Source organism: Acomys russatus, chromosome 32, assembly GCF_903995435.1.
Source record: "Acomys russatus chromosome 32, mAcoRus1.1, whole genome shotgun sequence".
Taxonomy (NCBI): domain Eukaryota; kingdom Metazoa; phylum Chordata; class Mammalia; order Rodentia; family Muridae; genus Acomys; species Acomys russatus.
In genome coordinates, this window is record NC_067168.1 from 45,382,089 (window position 1) to 45,398,829 (window position 16,741).

Here is a 16,741-nt window from a genome sequence, read left to right on the forward strand (position 1 = left end):
GCCTCTCAGGCCTAGCCATAAATGTATTCCTAGTGCTTGGGGTTGTGTTCACCCATTGGGACCTGGTCTGCCATACTGTTTGGCCTATGCTTCCTACAACAGTCCTTGGCTTAACAGCCTAAGTGCTCTGAACATAGAGTTACATGGTCTGTGGGCCATGGGACAAGTCGAGGCTAAGAACAAGACCAAAGGCAGTTTACAGTAGTTAGCAAGACATTGGAGCCTAGAGTTGTAGAGCACATGCCTGCTGCCATCTGTAGACAGCCAGCAATGCAGATGACCCCTCCGAGCCTTAGGCACCTGAAGTAGCTTAAAGGAACAGTTTCCCTCATACTCAAGACCAACTGGAGAGGCCCTTCCCCAGTCTCCTGGGGAGAGGGATCGCAATGGTGAGCAGTGTGCACCTGTCCACCGTCACAGCTGGCTGACTACCCTGTGTACTCAGCCTGCTGTGTGCATGTGGGAGCCCCTCACAGACAGGAGGGGCTACAGGATACAACTGGGGGTGGGGAGAGATCCCTGTGAAGGGCCTAGAATTTTCAACCCTGAAAATAAAGTGGCCAAGTATACTACCTCTCTCCTCCAGCATAAGTATTAGATGAGGAAGGACATTGGGACTTGGGGTCCTCCTCTGTACAGGTGGGGCTACTGGTAGCCATAGCCTTCTCTTGCCCCTCACCCCATCTTCACATTTGTGATTGGGCCTTGCCACCTCTCCCTGCCCACAAGCCTTCAGTCCCTCACTGACGAAGGCTAGACTCCATCTGCCTCAACAGAAGCTGAGTGCTGCTCCAGCGTTTCTGCCCCTTCAGTCCAGGACTATGTTCATGGGCAAGATGGGACCCTAGGAGCAGAATCCAGCAAAGCCTGGGCCTCACCAGAAGCTGCAGCCTAGAGAGCTACACCTACCAACACCAGATGTCCCAGGAGCCTTCTCACAGCCCAGGCTGTGCACCTGGGACGACCTAGGCTTGGCTAGCTGGCCCCTCAGGCTCTGCCCTGCAATCCAAGCTGTCTGTGTCTGCTGGCTCCTCAGTCTGTGCTTCCAGCAGTTCTGCAGACAGCCCTTCTTCGGGTGAGGCTGCAGAGGTGAGGCCGTCAGGGAGAGTCAGCCGGGGCAGGAGGTCCACCTGGGTGCCTGGACTGTCTGGGAAGGAGATCTCAAACTCTGACCCTGACCACGTGGCTTCACCTGAAATACATGGTGAGGTTGAGGAGGCTTACCCCCTGCAGCCCAGGCTTTGACCTCTGGAAGGTCAGAGGTCAGGTACATGAGTCTCTTGATACAGCCCACCTGAGGAAGTCCACAGCCCTCAAACCCAGGGTTTCTCAGGAGGTGTCACTAAAGGTCACTCACCACCCCGTTCATGAGAACTGCTGCTGGAACCAATGTCCTCTGGGCCTGAGGCTGAGACAGCTGTGGAGGTCGGCACTGTGGAAGGGGACAGGCTGGGGCACACACTGGAATTGCTGCTGTCCAGGATAGACATGCCTGACACATCCAGGAAGCCTGGAGAGGGAGAGCAAACACATAAGAGCCCAACTACTGCAAAGCTGGGAGCCTGTCTCCCCCAGCCACATTGCTGGAGCCCCTAACTTGCCCCTTGGCCCCACAGATGCCCTCCACCTAACCGCATCCAGGAGGCTGCCACTGCCTAACCCCTGAGGGACAAGAGCTTAGAGCCTCCTCTATCCTCTGGACTGACAGGTTAGCAGTCCTGAGGAAAGCTGGGGCACTGCTATACACATCCCGCTCTGAGCCTGCAGCCCACTTCAGCACCAGGGCTCCAAGTGCCCGTTTCCTTCAGGACCTGTCCCATACCTGGGTCCATGACCCGCTGCACTGGAGGTGGCGGCTGAAGAGGTATCTCCATGGAATGTGGGCATCCCCCACAGTCAGCAGAGCCATGGCTAGGGCTCCCAGGCCCAAGGAGCTGCGCCTCCACAAAGCTACCAGGGACTTGTGGCAGGGCCTAGAGGTGCCAGGAAAAGAAGAAACTGGGGGTTAGGACAGCGCCTAGAAAAAGCCAGTGTAGAAACAGGTGTTGAGTCCAACGTAACAGTAGCCCACCCTTGCACTCTAAGTACCACCCTTCCTTCTTGCAACAGACACACTGAGGAATCCCACTCCCTGAGGGGATTCCCAGGTACCCACAAATACTACCCTGACACCCCGAGGCTCCCTTAAATCCAGGTGTCTATGCATCCTAATATCCAGCACTAGCCTAGCCTCCCCTACCTCACTGCAGCACACGGTTTTGCCCATTTCTGGGCCAGTTTCCCTCTCAGAAAATGCCCACCAGTGCTCACCTCCACTCCCCAAGGGCATTAGAGCCAAAAGCGTGTTTACTATAGCCAAGCAGAGCTTCTCTGCTTCTACCACATGCCAGAAGCAGATGGGTTCCTAAAGGCACAAGAACCTCACAGGGTCCCTAGAGAGCCTCCAGCTGGTAGACACCCTGCCCCAGACTCTGCTGACTTTCATGGCCGGACTGGCGCTCCCCACATACCTCCATGTAGTCACTCTGCCTGGAACCCAACTCGTGGCCTGAAGAGTCATGAGGGACAGGCCAAGGTGGCGGGGCACCAAGAGGCGAGGCATTAAGTTGTGGGGTATTAACTGATGGAGTGCCGGGCGGTGAGGCACCAGAAGGCTTCTTGTACTGGCTGGAGGGCTGCGTTGGAATCCGGTGCAGATACCCGTAGCCAATACCACACCCTAGACTGTGGAAGGCCAGAAATGCTCAGTCAGGATGGCCCACACCACAGCTCTCCCTACCTATACTACCCCCACCCACAACCAGCAACAGTGGCTGAGCAAGGATGCTGGGCAGGGATGAGCCTCAGGGCTGAGCTCCAGCTCCGTCTTCTCCAAGGGATGCCAGAAGCCCATGCCCACTGGGGCAGCCCACCCACCTCTGCCCCAGGAAGTACCTGCCCTCTCCACCCCAAGCTGCATTGGGCGTCACAGTCACCTCCCGGCAGGAGTCGGACTCGGAGTTATACACCATTAGCTTCAGGGGCTTCCCCTCATGGGACTCTATGAGTGTGAAGAAGTCTTCCGACTAGGAGAAACACAGGGTCTGAGCGCTGCTCCCAGCACTGGCCCACAGCCCTTCGGTGGCCTGGGAACAGGCACACCATGGGTTCTTTACCTCCTGAAGAACCTGATCAGAGCCAACTACGTAGTCTGTGTAAGGGCACAGGCCAGCCAAGGCAGCAGGTGAAGAGGGTTCCACGTCCTGAGTAAGAATGATAAAGAGAGCGCTGGAGAGATGGCTTAGAGGTTGCGAGCACTGACTGTTCTTCCAGAGGTCCTGAGTTCAATTCCCAGCAACCACATTCCCAACAACCAATTCCTCACAACCATCTATAATGTGATTTGATGCCCCCTTCTGGCATGCAGGTGTACATGCAGATAGAGCACTCACATAAAATAAATATATAGCGAGCCGGGCGTGGTGGCGCACACCTTTAATCCCAGCACTCTGGAGGCAGAGACAGGCAGATCTCTGTTAGTTTGAGGCCAGCCTGGTCTACGAGTCCAGGATAGCCAAGGCTACACAGAAAGACCCTGTCTCAAAAAGCCAAAAATAAATAAATCTTTTTTTTTTTTAATTATAAAAAAAAAGCCTGGGGTTGAAGAGAAAGCTCAGCAGTTAAGAGCACTGACTGCTCTTCCAGAGGTCATGAGTTCAATCCCCAGCAACCATATGGTGGCTCACAACCACCTACAATGAGATCTGGTGCCCTGGCCTGGCCTGCAGGTGTACATACAAGCAGAACACTGTGTACATTATAAATAAATATTAAAAAAAAAAAAAAAAAAAAGCCTGGTGGTAGTGGCACATGCCTTTAATGCCAGCACTTAGGAGGCAGTGGCAGGTAGATCTCTGAGTTCAAAACAAGACTGCTGTACAAAGTGAATTCCAGGACAGTCAAGGCTACACAGAGAAACCCTGTGGGGTGGGGAGCGGGGGTGGGGGGTGAGGGTAGAAAGGAATAAAGACTCACTGCTGAGCAGAGAGAAGAGGCAGGAAGTTTCCTCAAGTTACACTTGTCCTCTGTTGCCAAGCAGGGCCTCAAGCAAGACTTCCTTTTTTCCGCCCAGGTTACAGCCTAGCCAGCAGAGGGCAGCACCTACACGCAGTCTGCTGCCCCACCAGCCACAGGCCTGTGCTGGGAAAACACTACTGAAGCAGAGGCAAGTGGATCTCTCCAAGTCCAAGGCTAGCCTGACCTACATTGAGAGTTCCAGGCTAGCCAAAGCTACATAGTGAGACCTTGTTTCTAAGTACTGGGGTGTCCAACCCATGGTCAGCCTACAGCCACATGTGGCACATGACAACCCAAAATCATAACCTACTGAAGCCACTATGAGGGCATGTGGGGTGGATCCATCAGTCAAGTGCTTGCGCTGACCTGAGTTCAAGCCCCAGAACTGGCCACTGGCTAGGGAGGGGGAGACAGACAGGTCCCAGGGACTCACTGCCAGGAGTGTACGCTAACTGTTGAGCTCAGGCCGGTGAAAGACACTGCCTCAAAGAAGGTGAACAAGATTCCCAATGATGACACCTAAGGCTGTCTTTTGGCTTCCACATGCACACACAAACAAGCACGTGTCCACATACACATAGTTTTGTTTGTTTGTTTGTTTGTTTTTTGAGTTTTTTTTGTTTGTTTTTTGAGACAGGGTTTCTCTGTGTAACAACAGCTCTGGGTATCCTGGAACTCACTCTGTAGACCAGGCTGGCCTCAAACTCACAGAGATCTACCTGCCTCTGCCTCCCAAGTGCTGGGATTAAGGCGTGCGCCACCACTGCCCGGCCATGGTTTGTTGTTGTTGTTGTTGTTGTTTTAAAGGAATGTCTAGTGACGTAGCTTAGTGCATGAACAGTGTCAAGCGGATCTGAGTTCAGCCCCCAGGAATCCACCAGGTGGAAGGAGTGCTGTCCTCTCACTGCCACACATGTGCCAGGGCACACAAGCACCCACACAAAGTAAATGTGTTTATTTGTAAATAAACACAAAGCATTAATTACGAGATGTGTTTTGTGACTAAGCTGTGAGCTTTGTAGATGACATCATGTTCCCTACACCACACAACATAAACAGATAAACCCTCCCCAAACCCACAGGTTGAGCGCTGGGCACCCCTAGAACATGTGACACGAAACAGTAGCCATCCCAAGCCAGAAGGTGGACAGCCCTGCTTCGACCCCACTGCTCCTGAGGAGTGCTCCGGAGTCTGCTTTGTCAGCCCATTTCACTCATGGGCACACCTTTGCAGGCAGGCTGCAAACATTCCCCAGAGAAATTGGTGAGAGGCAGCTAGAACTCCAACTAGCAAACCCTCCAGCAGGGCACCCTCCCTCTGCCGACCCAGGAGACGGAGCATCGGAGAATCCAGATACCAGCAATGCACACAGGTGTCAGGTGTGCATATATGTCTGTGGCCTAAGGCTAACATCCGGAGCAGCTCAGTTACAGATTTATTCGTGTACCTGTTACATAGCAACAGGCCACCAAAACTATCATGTAATCTGTACCTATCCTGCCTGGAACAACACCAAACACTCTAGCAGGCTTCTGGTGGTTCGTTCGTGCTGGCCCACCCTTCAAAATAAGAAACCAAGGCATAGGCTACATAGACAGCTCACAGGTAAGCACGTGGTACAAAGACACGCATGCACATAAAATGCCCATATATACAAAACAATAAAATTTAAAAGAAAGAAGCTACAGTATGAAGTTAAGAACACCTAAGGTTGTCAGGTGTGGTGGCACACGCTTCTAATCCCAGCACTCAGGAGACAGAGGCCGAAGGATCTCTGCAGGTAAGTAGCCAAGCTGGTCTACACACTGTAAATTCTGGGCCAGTCAGGGCTACACAGGGAGACCTGTCCTGAGACAACAAATGAAACAAGAATACCCAAGGTCACACAGCTATGGAAAGCAGCAATCAGCTGCCCTCTGATCCCCGCCCCACCCATCAGCTTGGCCATCCTGCTCCTGCATGCCCCAGACCTGCCCAGCCAACACGCCCTGCCAGTACTCACCAGCACATGCCACACGTGCTCACTGGCCCTGCGGAAGCTGCAGAAGCGCACGCTGGCGCCCAGCAGGCCCTGGCCACCCCACATGTTGCTGGGCACCACCTGCACCTCTCGCACTTTCATGGTCTTCATGCTGAACACCTCCAGCTTCACCGGCTTCTCCACGTTTGCCTTCAGCAGCGCCTTCAGCGTGTCGTTCTCCTTGCTCTGCAGGGCCCAGGAGGAGCCGGCTCAGTCTGAGGCGTCCCATCCCTGGGCCAGAACCCTTGGGCAGGCCAGGGCCTGAGAGGCATCAGGGCCTGATGTGAGGCCCAGCTTCACAGGCTAGATCTGGGCCTGCAGCCACTGCAGCCACAACTGCCATCCCCCTCACCACCCAGTTCAGGCACCCCAAGCCCTAGCAAGCCTTGGTCCCCAAGCCTGACAGAAAACGAAGCATAACAAGTAAAACAGCCTCTCAGAGCCGTGCCTTGTATGCCTTGAAAGATAGACAGCCTTCTTAGGCCTGTGGCCATCCCCCAAAAGCTCCTCTGTGGCCCTGGTACACCCAGGAAGAAAGGGGAGGCAGAAGCAAACTGTGGAATCCTGTGGGGACAGGGGAAGTGGGGAGCCTCACCAGCCTTGAGTGCCCGATAGTGATAATGAAGTCAAAGTAGGGTTCCAGGCCCGCCTGCTGGGCTGGCGAGTTCTCCTGTACCTGTCACAAGGCAAAGCGCGTCACAGCCCAGACATGACTCACAGGCTGAGAAGCCCAGGCCTCCATCCCTCCATCCCTCCATCCCCCCAGTCCTCCACCCCTCCAGCCTCCATCCCCCCAGTCCCCCAACCCTCCAGTCCTCCGGCCCTCCATCCCTCCATCCCTCCGGCTGTGGACCTGTGGAAAGGACTCTCGCCTGCATGAACTGCTCTGGCCACTATCGAGGCTCACCCATCTCCCCACACACTACCTTCCCTGATACAAGTTTCCTCCTGGGAAGCGACTTTTCCTTATTGCTACTTGCTTATTGCAGATGCTTCCAGAAAGGACTCACATAGCCCTGCAAGTAAGGGACACCTGGGGAATATCACCCACACACATTCTAAAACTGAGCCAGAGGGATTGGCCAGGAAAACCCAGGCCTTGCTCTAAGGAGGGGCTGGGCAAACCAGCCTGTGGCCAGACCCTAAAGAACCCAGACTCTGAGCGGCTGCCCCCGTCAAGCAGGCAGTGACGACAGCCTGATGGTGGAGGACAGCCTGATGGCGGAGGATAGCCTGATGGCAGAGGACAGCCTGATGGCAGAGGACAGTAGCTCAGCTCCCCCATCACAAGCTGTAGCCCCATCAGGTGCCCTGCCCAAACAAGGAAGCCGCAGTACCCAGGTCCTGAGCCCTAAAGATGCGCCTAGGCCTTTTGCTATGAACATTTGAGGAGTTCTTGGGCCAAACATCAACCGGCCCCAACGAAAACAGTCCAGGTGACAGGGCACAGGACTCATGTGACCTCATACCCTTGGTACCGACACTGCATTCCCCAAGCTGAAGGAGAACCCCCCGGGAGCGCGGCGGGAACGATGGGCTAGAGGTGTCTCTAGTTCAAGGCCACTTTGCCCTTGGCACGAAAACTCCCTAACTGCCCCGAGTCCCTGAATATTCCCTCCTGCAGTGGCCACAGCCACCAACGGGAGCAGGCCGTGTTGGTTGCTAGCTAGCATAGCCCCAAGGGCGAGCTGCTCCTGGCCTGTTTGTGGACTCCCAGTCCTGCTCTGCCCCTCTGGGGGCCCTGCTTCTGGGCCTCTGAGACTTGCCCTCTGTCCCTCTAGGGCAGTGGCTCTCAGCCTTCCTAATGCTGTGACCCAGTAATACAGTTCTTCATGTTGTGGTGACCCCAACCATACAGTTATTTTCATTGCTACTTCATAACTCTGATTTCTCTGCTGTTATGAATCATAACATAAATATCTGCATTTTCTCATCGTCTTAGTCGACCCTGTGAAGTGACTGTTCACCCTCTAAAGGGGTCTCAAGCCACAGGTTGAGAACCACCGTTCTAGAGGCTTTTGAAAACCAAAGGACTAGATTATCTTGGGGGAGGGGTGTGTGTCCTCCCAAAGCAAGGCCACTTCCAAACCACCCCAATTCCCTTGGGTGAGGTCACCCTCCTTCCCATGGTGTCAGCAACCCGCCGTCGCTAATGAGGTCCGGAGGCCACAGTCTGCTGCCCATCTGTGCTCTCCACCCACTCACGCTGTGTCCTCGACACTGTCCAGCCTGCCTATTAGAGCTCCGACTGCTGGGAAGATGTAGGCTGTTGTCCATCGTGCCTCACTCCTGTAAAACCTGCTGCCTTGCCCAGCAGTGGGGGCGCACGCCTTTAATCCCAGCACTCGGGAGGCAGAGGCAGGCGGATCGCTGTGAGTTCAAAGCCAGCCTGGTCTACAAAGTGAGTCCAGGACAGTAAAGGCTACACAGAGAAACCCTGTCTCAAAAAACAAAAACAAACAAAAAACCCACTGCCTTTCCATTTTGCTCGCCCTGACAACTCTCAGTGCACCTAACCCTGCAGCCTACAACATGCTCAGCTTTTCCCAACCCCACACCTCACCTCCTGACCAAGGAGCCCATGGAATGCTGGGACAGACCCTAGACAGGTGCTGGTTGCCAAGGATCAGGGCATGTTAGCCTCACATGCTTAAAGCCGTCGGTAGCTGTTCCGTCTCCCTTTACAGATGAGAAGAGGAACCCTGTAACTTAGTCATTGGAGCCTAGAAAATGCACCCCGGTTACAAACACAGTTTCTGTGTGTGAATCTTCCACTACTGCACACTCACTGAAGGAGGAAGCAAGGGCAGCACTAACGTGCCTGGGAAGACTGGGAATGGCAAAATTCAGAGGATTTAGCGCCCTTGTTCATTGGCTCTTAAAAATATCAGTGGAAGAGCCGGCATGGTGGCGCACACCTTTAATCCCAGCACTTTGGAGGCAGAGGCAGGTGGATCGCTGTGAGTTCGAGGCCAGCGTGGTCTACAAAGTGAGTCCAGGACAGCCAAGGCCACACAGAGAAACCCTGTCTCAAAAAAACAAAAGAGAGAGAGAGAACACCTCAGTTCAGTTCCCAGCACCCACTAGGTGGCTCACAGCCATCCATGACTCTTTTGTAGGCACCAGGCACATATACAGTACACATACAAACATGTGGGCAAAAAATTCTTACACATAAAATGAAAACAAATACATCTAAAACAACAACAAAAATCCTCCAGACGGTTCCCTATCTCCAAATGAAACACCAAGCCTGAGAACCTGAGGGAGCAGCCCAGTGACATCTCCCACATTCAGGAGGCCCAGGTTCAAGGCCCAGCACTGCAAAACAGAAGTTCTCCAGGTCTTCAGGATGCCCATTCTCCCCCACGCTGACACTGACCACATCTCCCCGCACACTGTCTCTCCACCACCCCTGCCACTGCCCTTCCCTCCACTCTGCTTTGCGACATCTTTCCTGACCAGGCCCATCTGAGCATGACTCCTTATCCCCTCAACCTATGTTATTCTTGCTAGCAGTTAATGCCAGCACTGGGGAGGCAGAGGAAGGTGGGTCTCAGTGCTAGTTCCAAAACAGCCAAAGCTCTTAAAGAAACGAAGAAGGAGCCAGGCGTGGTGGCGCACGCCTTTAATCCCAGCACTCGGGAGGCAGAGGCAGGCGGATCGCTGTGAGTTTGAGGCCAGCCTGGTCTACTAAGTGAGTCCAGGACAGCCAAGGCTACACAGAGAAACCCTGTCTCAAAAAAAAAAAAAAAAGAAAGAAAGAAACAAAGAAGAAGGAAGAGGAGGAGGAGGAAGAATAATAAGAAGGGGCTGGAGAGATGGCTCAGAGGTTAAGAGCACTGACTGCTCTTCCAGAGGTCCTGAGTTCAAGTCCCAGCAACCACATGGTGGCTCACAACCACCTATAATGAGATCTGGTGCCCTCTTCTGGCGGGCAGGGGTACATGCAGATAGAGCTCTCATATACATAAAATAAATATTTAAGAAGAAGATGAGGAGGAGGAAGACAAATAGGAGGAGGAGAAGGGGGAGGATGAGGAGGATGAAGAGGAGGAGGGCTTGTATACACCAGTGTAAGCAGATGCTAGGTGTGTGGGGCTGCCTACGGAAGCCTGGAGAGGACTTGGGATCCCCTGGAGCTGGAGTCCCAGGTAGATACGAACAAGCCAATGTAGTTACTTTTGTGTTTGGGCACACACACACATACTAATGTTGGGACTTGGATCTGGGTTGTCTAGAAGCCAGAGCTCCTAACTGCTGAGCCATCTCTTCAGCCCACTGTGTATGTCTTTCAGATAAGTCTTGATGTAGGACACAGACTGGCTTGGAGTCTTCTACCTTCCCCTCCGACTCCTGTATTCTAGCTGTGAGCAGCACATCTCAGTCCGCGCAGTTCCTTACGGCCGCCTTTCTCTCCACTGTGGCTTCCAAGCGTAAGTACTTTGTCTACCGTGCTATTCCTGGGGCCTGAAGCTCTGACGTGTTCAAAAACATGTCTATAGGTCTGCTGGGGCCCACCTCTAACCCTGGTGCTCGGGAGGGAGAGACAGAAGGACCAGGAGTTCAAGGCCATCCTGGGCTACATGAGATCCCATATCCAAAAAACAAAACAACCAGAGAGACGCAAGTCAGCGCTTAAAAGAGCACACCGCTCTGTCAGAGGACCTGGGTTCAGTTCCCAGCATGCATTTGCAGCTGCTCCCAAATGCCCCTAACTCCAACTCAAAGGGACCTGAAACCTCTGGCTTGTGCACTCATGTGCACAAACAAACACAAGCTTAAAAAGTGCATCTCTGTAAAGGGTTCTCAGTTTCTCGGTTTGGACCTGATCAACCTGTTTCCCTTCACCAAGCGCCCCCTGCCTTCTCTCCCAGCCAGCACCTCACCTCCCACACCCCCCTGTGCAAACATCCTGAATTCTTCTGTCTTAAAAAAAAACAGCTTTAAAACACCCCTGGCTGGGTGCATTCCAATGTCTGCCAATTTTGCACTTCTGGTGTGTGAAGTCAACGTGGCTTTCCTGCTAGGAACCACTTCTTAGCCCTGACGCAGACTAAAGAAGCATTGTACCTCAGGAAGCAAGGGACAGATGGATCTTTGAAGGGTCCATGCCAGCCTGGTCTACATAGCAAGTTCCAGGGCTACATAGTGAGATCGCCTCAAAAAAAAAAAAAAAATTTTTTTTTTTTAAAGAGGCTGAGAAAGGACAGCTGAAGGCAGGCGGTGGTGGCACACGCCCTTTAATCCCAGCACTTGGGAGGCAGAGGCAGAGGGATCGCTGTGAGTTCAAGGCCAGCCTGGTCTACAAAGTGAGTCCAGGACAGCCAAGACTACACAGAGAAACCATGTCTCGAAATACAGAAAGAAGAAAGAAAGAAAGAAAGAAAGAAAGAAAGAAAGAAAGAAAGAAAGAAAGAAAGAAAGAAAGGAAAGAAAGGGCGGTTGAGCCTTTGAGACCAGCTTGAGCTATATACTAAGATCCTGTCTGAAGGTAGGCAGGCTGACCCAACAGCCAGGCAACCTGACAAACCTGCCCACCTCCACACAACTCTACATCTACCCACTTTCAAAGAGGCAAAGGGGGGGGGGGGGGGGGAGCTGGGTTCAAAGACCTTCCTAGCCCCAGAGCCAAATCCCCCATCTCCTTATCAACCAGACTATACTTCCCAGAAGCCTGTTCGCTTGTACCGGCCTGCAAGTGACACGTAAGGCCTCACAAGCCTTGGAGTGTTTCACTCTGGGGTCCCAATGTCCACCCCAGCTCCAACCATTCTGGCCATCTCACACCCCTGCAGCCTTCTCAAAGCCCACGAGCTTCCCAACAGCCCCTTGCACCGCGCCTCACAGAAGGGGCGTCCGGTCTTGGGCGCTCTGGGCCTCCTTAGCCTGGCAGGGAGGTCACTGCCAGGGCCCCGGGGCTGTGCAACCCTCCCTGGTGCCCGCCCACCGCCCCGGCTCACCCCATGCAGGTGGAAACCCTCGCCGCCCGCCGGCTGCTCGGTGCTTGCCCCTAGCCCCATGGCCGCCCTGTCCCTCGGCTGCGTGGCCTGGTCACGTGGGGCCAGGCCACGCCCTCCCGGATGTCACAGTTCTTAGCAACAGGCCGGCTGCCGGTTGCCAAGGACGCGCGCGCCTGGGACTTCCGGCCGTGAGCTGAGCTGCGAGTTGGGCGGCCAAAGCTGGGAATCCCGCTCGGCCGTGCGTCACCTGAGGCGGGCTGCAGCGATGAACAGCGATGATTCCTCCCTCATGGTGCGTCTGGGCTGCTTCTACTGTCAGGACAGCTCTGCCCTGGGCTACCTCTGTCGTCTCTGGCCATTTCCTCTGTGGGGCTACCTCTCCTCTGTCTCTGGCCGTCTGCCCATGCTGCTGCCTGCCCTCCACCCCCAACCACCACTACTCCAGAAGTCCTTCCAGCTTCCCCAGCTCCCTAACCAATGCATTGCTTCCTGCGTCCTATGCACCCCCAGCTTCCAATTAGCAGCCTGACCTCACCCTATCCCCCAAACTAAACCGATGCCCACCATTTTGTCATCATCTTCCTCTTAGCCTCTGTGGTCCCTATCTCAATAGATGCTGTGAGTTGTTAACTCTTCAGTGCCCACCTCCCACCCCTAGTCCGAATGTCTGCAAGGTTCACCGTGTAAAGCAAGTGTAAGTGTGTGAGCCTTTAATCCCAGACCTTGAGAGGAGGAGGGAGGAGGGTCAGAGGTCCCAGGTAGCTGAGTTTGAGGCCAGTCTGGGATACATGAGACTCTGTTAAAAGTTTTTAAAACCTGAAAACCTCAACTCCCCTCCTTACAACCATTCCAACTGCGTCCTGTTGGCTACCCTGAGAGGATGCCTAGGCTCCTTCAAATGGCCCACAAGGCTTTTACGACCCAACGACATCTGTCCCCGGCTCATCACCCTCAACCCTTAGAGGAAGTGAGCCTTCACTTTGAAATCCCAGCCCCAGTTTCTGCGATCTCTGTGGGGGCTGTGTCTCCCTGGGCTCCAGCCTCTCTAACTGCAGGCGATACAAAGATGTGCTTTGACAGTGGTGGGCACACAGCCCCTGGAACTGGTCCGCAGCTTCTCACTGTAGCTTCTGCTCTCACTGTTCCAGTTCCTGCTCCTTAGCCCTTCTCTTCCTCCCTCCCCCCACCCCCAAGACAAGCCTGAGTTGAAGTTTGCATCACGATTAGAGTCTTTTGGCCATCCCCAGTCACCTAAAAACCCTGCCCCAGCAAAACTGCCTGGAGCTACTGCTGGGGCGCTGAAGTGAAGAAGGCCTCCATGTTGCCTTTCCCTTCCTGTCCGTAGACCTGAGAAGGAGCAGGGCACCTCAGCAGGAGCAGGCGTTACACCGCCATCTGGTCACAGCGAAGACGTGAGGGCCTGGGGCTGTTACCACCAATGTCTTTTTCATACAGGCTACGATCATTTACTACAGCCAGGAAAAGTACTTCCACCATGTACAGCAGGCTGCGAACATGGGCCTAGAGAGGTTCAGCAGTGACCCTGTGCTGCAGTTCTTCAGAGCGTATGGAGTCCTCGGGGAAGGTAAGGCACTGTTCTGACCCCGGCTGCCATGCTAGCCCACATCCTCTGACCCCAGCTCCCATCCTAGCCTGCATCCACTGACCCTGGCTGCCACCCTAGCCTGTATCTCTGACCCCAACTGCCATCCTAGCCCACATCCTCTGACCCCGGGTACCATCCTAGCCTTGCATCCCCTGGCAGCATCCAGATGCCTACTTCCAGCTTTGGTCCCATGGAAACCTTCACACTGACCATAGAGACCCATTGATAAACAGAAACCTGTGGAGTCCATATCAGGTTGGCCTGTGAGATCTTGGCCCCTGTTCCTGCCATGAGCCTCAGTTTACCTGTCTATAAAATGAGTGGGTAGAGGGAGGGCTACACAGCTGTTGAACTCCTCTAGGGCTTGGAAGCCGAGAGTTGGGTCTAAGAGAAAAGCAAACTGAGAGGTGTGAGCACAGGAAAGTAGAGTGTAGGTGCAAGAGGGTGACTTACACAGATCCAGGTGCAGAGAACTGTCCCTCGAGCAGCCTGTAGCCAGCTGGCTGGGATGCCCTTTCCCTCCTCAGAACTACTGATTCCAACCTCTCTGGGGTCTCCAGGCTCATTCTCAGGCACAGGCAGGCTTTTATTTATTTATTTATTTTGGTTTTTTGAGACAGAGTTTCTCTGTGTAGCCTTGGCTATCCTGGACTCACTTTGTAGACCAGGCTTGTCTTGAATTCACAGAGATCCACCTGCCTCTGCTGGGATTAAAGGCCTGCGCCACCACTGCCCAGCATGGCTCAGAGGTTAAAAGCAATGTCTGCTCTTCCAGAGGTCCGGAGTTCAATTCCCAGCAACCACATGGTGGCTCACAGCCATCTGTAATAATGAGATCTGGTGCCTTCCTCTGGCCTGCATGAACACCTTGTACACGATAAATAAATGAACCTTAAAACAAACAAAGAGCCTCTGGCCTCCATTCCTAAACAGATTTGCAGTTGGAGGTTCCAAGAGTCTTACTTAACCCATCAGCCAGCTGTAGAGGTGCTGTCGGGAGGCAGAAACAACAGGACTCAGAAGCTCAACGTTATCTCAGATTCAAGCCACGTAACGTGCATGAGAGCCTTTCTCAGAAACAAAAACCAAATGCAAATGTTGGGGCTGGAGAGATGGATCAACAGCTGAAAGCTGTTCTCACAGAGAGGACTCAGTGTCAGCCCCCAGAATCCACGTGGCAGCTCGCAATCCTCTGTAACTCCAGCCCCTGTGCATCTTGCGCCCTCTTCTGGCCGCACATAAAATAATAAAAATATTCAGCAAACAAGGTGGAAGGTGCCTAAAGAAAAGCAGCTAAGTTTGCCCTCTGACCTCCACACACAGACCTCCCCTTGCCAGCCTGGACCACAGTGCCAAACAGCCTTCCGAGAACTTCACCCTCCAAGACGCGCAGGCTCTGGAGGGCCTTTCAAGTCAGGTGTCTCTCTGTTCTGAGAGTGAGAGCAGGCAGTGACTAGCCGCCCGTCTGGGCTCCCACAGCAGGACTGTGTGCTCTTTCCTCAGATCGCATCCACGATGCCATCAGTGAGCTGGAGAGCATCCAAACCCACCCAGACATGTCCCTGTGCTCTGTCATCGCTCTGCTCTATGCTCACAAGTGCTGTGACACCACTGGTGAGTGCAACTACACTTGGTAGACTGGGTCCCTTGGGGAGAAAAGGCCACTGCAGAGACATAGCCTTTCAAGGGCTTCTGAAGAAGGGGCCGTGCACAGGCAGCTTGGATCTGCCGTTGGCTGTCCCTCGCCCTCACCCTTCAGACCTCAGAGAAGTCCTACTGTCAGAAAGCAACTGAGAGGGAGCAGGCCGAAAGCAGGACAAAAGGGGTCATCCCTCCAGGCCAGCAGTTTTGAAACATCTTCATTCCTCAACAAGATACATACATACATACATACATATCTCCAGCCTTTTCTAAATCATTTGCTCCTAATCCAAGGTCTCTGGAGAGCCAGAGAGAGGTGCCGGTGCAGACTCCCGCCTCTCACTCAGGATGAACCATGGGCCTCCATCAGGGATTCAGGTTTAGTCCGTCTCCTCAGAACACTGATGGGCATGGGCGTGGGTCTCCCAGAGAGTATGCCGAGCCCAGGTGTACACAGCTCCCATGGGTGCGGGCATTGCTGGGAGGGAAGGGCACACTGCCTCAGACAACAACCTCTGGCCTCACTCAGCCCCTTCCTCCTCTGCTGGGTCTAGACGAAGAAGCAGTTCATGAGTTGGAGAGTAACTTGAAAAAAATCCGCAAGACGGCCAGTGACACTGCCCTGTACTATGCCAGCCTCTTCCTCTGGCTCACCGGCCACCACGACAGGGCCAGAGAGTACGTGGACCACATGCTGAAGGTCTGCAGTGGCTCCAAAGAGGTACAGGAGCAGAGCATTATGAGCCATGGCCAATCATAGCATCGTCACAGCAGGGGCCAAAGCCAAGCATAAGAGCCTGGGTCTCACCAGGAGTGGTGGCACACGCCTATAATCCCAGCACTCGGGAGGCAGAGGCAGGCGGGTCGCTGTGAGTTCAAGACCAGCCTGGTCTACAAAGTGAGTCTAGGACTACACAGAGAAACCCTGTCTCGAAAAACTAAAAAAAGAAAAGAAAAAAAGAGCCTGGGTCTTGAAGCCATTCTCTGTCTAAAACCACATGCCGTTTGTGCACAGCGTCCTGTCTCCAGACTGCTATTCCATGGCCCACTTTTTTTTTTTTTTTTTTTTTTTTTTGGACAGGGTCTATTGCATAAACTTTTGCTTTAAAAAAATATTTCTTTATTATTAATATGTATACAGTTCTCTATCTGCATGCCAGATCACATTATAGATGGTCGTGGGCCACCATGTAGTTGCTGGGAATTGAACTCAGGACCTCTGGAGGAGCAGTCAGTACTCTTAACCTCTGAGCCATCTCTCCAGCCCTGCATAAACTTTTTCTGAGGGACAAAGACAAACAGTCACTCCAAAGAGGGCATCAAAGACGGACCAAAGGATCATTCCTCTAAGGTCCAGTTTGGTAGAACAACGAATCTGTTGAGCTTGACCCCAAAGCAGCCACACAAACCAAAACCACCTCACTTCAGCCTGAATGACCTTTTGCCCATAACTG

The 16,741-nt window shown here is 53.5% G+C and overlaps 2 protein-coding genes across 2 annotated transcripts in view; one reads left to right on the forward strand and one right to left on the reverse strand.

Annotated features, from left to right (window-relative positions):
* Positions 1-734: 734 nt before the first annotated feature.
* Positions 735-12,145, reverse strand: Gorasp1 (golgi reassembly stacking protein 1). Its single transcript, XM_051140557.1, has 9 exons — positions 12,041-12,145; positions 6,673-6,753; positions 6,060-6,263; positions 3,156-3,242; positions 2,935-3,065; positions 2,511-2,724; positions 1,823-1,973; positions 1,358-1,510; positions 735-1,192 (listed from the first exon to the last, which is right to left on the reverse strand). The coding sequence occupies exons 1-9, from the start codon at positions 12,098-12,100 to the stop codon at positions 966-968; spliced, it is 1,308 nt and encodes a 435-aa protein (XP_050996514.1). The 5' UTR covers positions 12,101-12,145; the 3' UTR covers positions 735-965.
* Positions 12,146-12,222: 77 nt separating this feature from the next.
* The window catches only part of Ttc21a (tetratricopeptide repeat domain 21A), a 32,841-nt gene continuing 28,322 nt past the window's right edge, over positions 12,223-16,741 (forward strand). Inside the window, exons 1-4 of the mRNA XM_051140599.1 lie at positions 12,223-12,332; positions 13,496-13,625; positions 15,150-15,260; positions 15,842-16,008. Of these exons, the coding sequence (XP_050996556.1) occupies positions 12,306-12,332; positions 13,496-13,625; positions 15,150-15,260; positions 15,842-16,008 (435 nt within the window). The 5' untranslated portion in view covers positions 12,223-12,305. The remainder of the gene's footprint in view (positions 12,333-13,495; positions 13,626-15,149; positions 15,261-15,841; positions 16,009-16,741) is intronic.

Bases quoted from the DNA above. Each gene is read 5' to 3' on its own strand.
- Gorasp1 (XM_051140557.1), bottom strand. From the start codon at position 12,100: ATGGGGCTAGGGGCAAGCACCGAGCAGCCGGCGGGCGGCGAGGGTTTC. The intron at 6,264-6,672 runs GTGAGGCTCCCC...TGGGCCCTGCAG, and splicing joins CTATCGGGCACTCAAGGCTG to AGCAAGGAGAACGACACGCT. The intron at 1,974-2,510 runs GTATGTGGGGAG...TGGCACCTCTAG, and splicing joins GGCAGAGTGACTACATGGAG to GCCCTGCCACAAGTCCCTGG.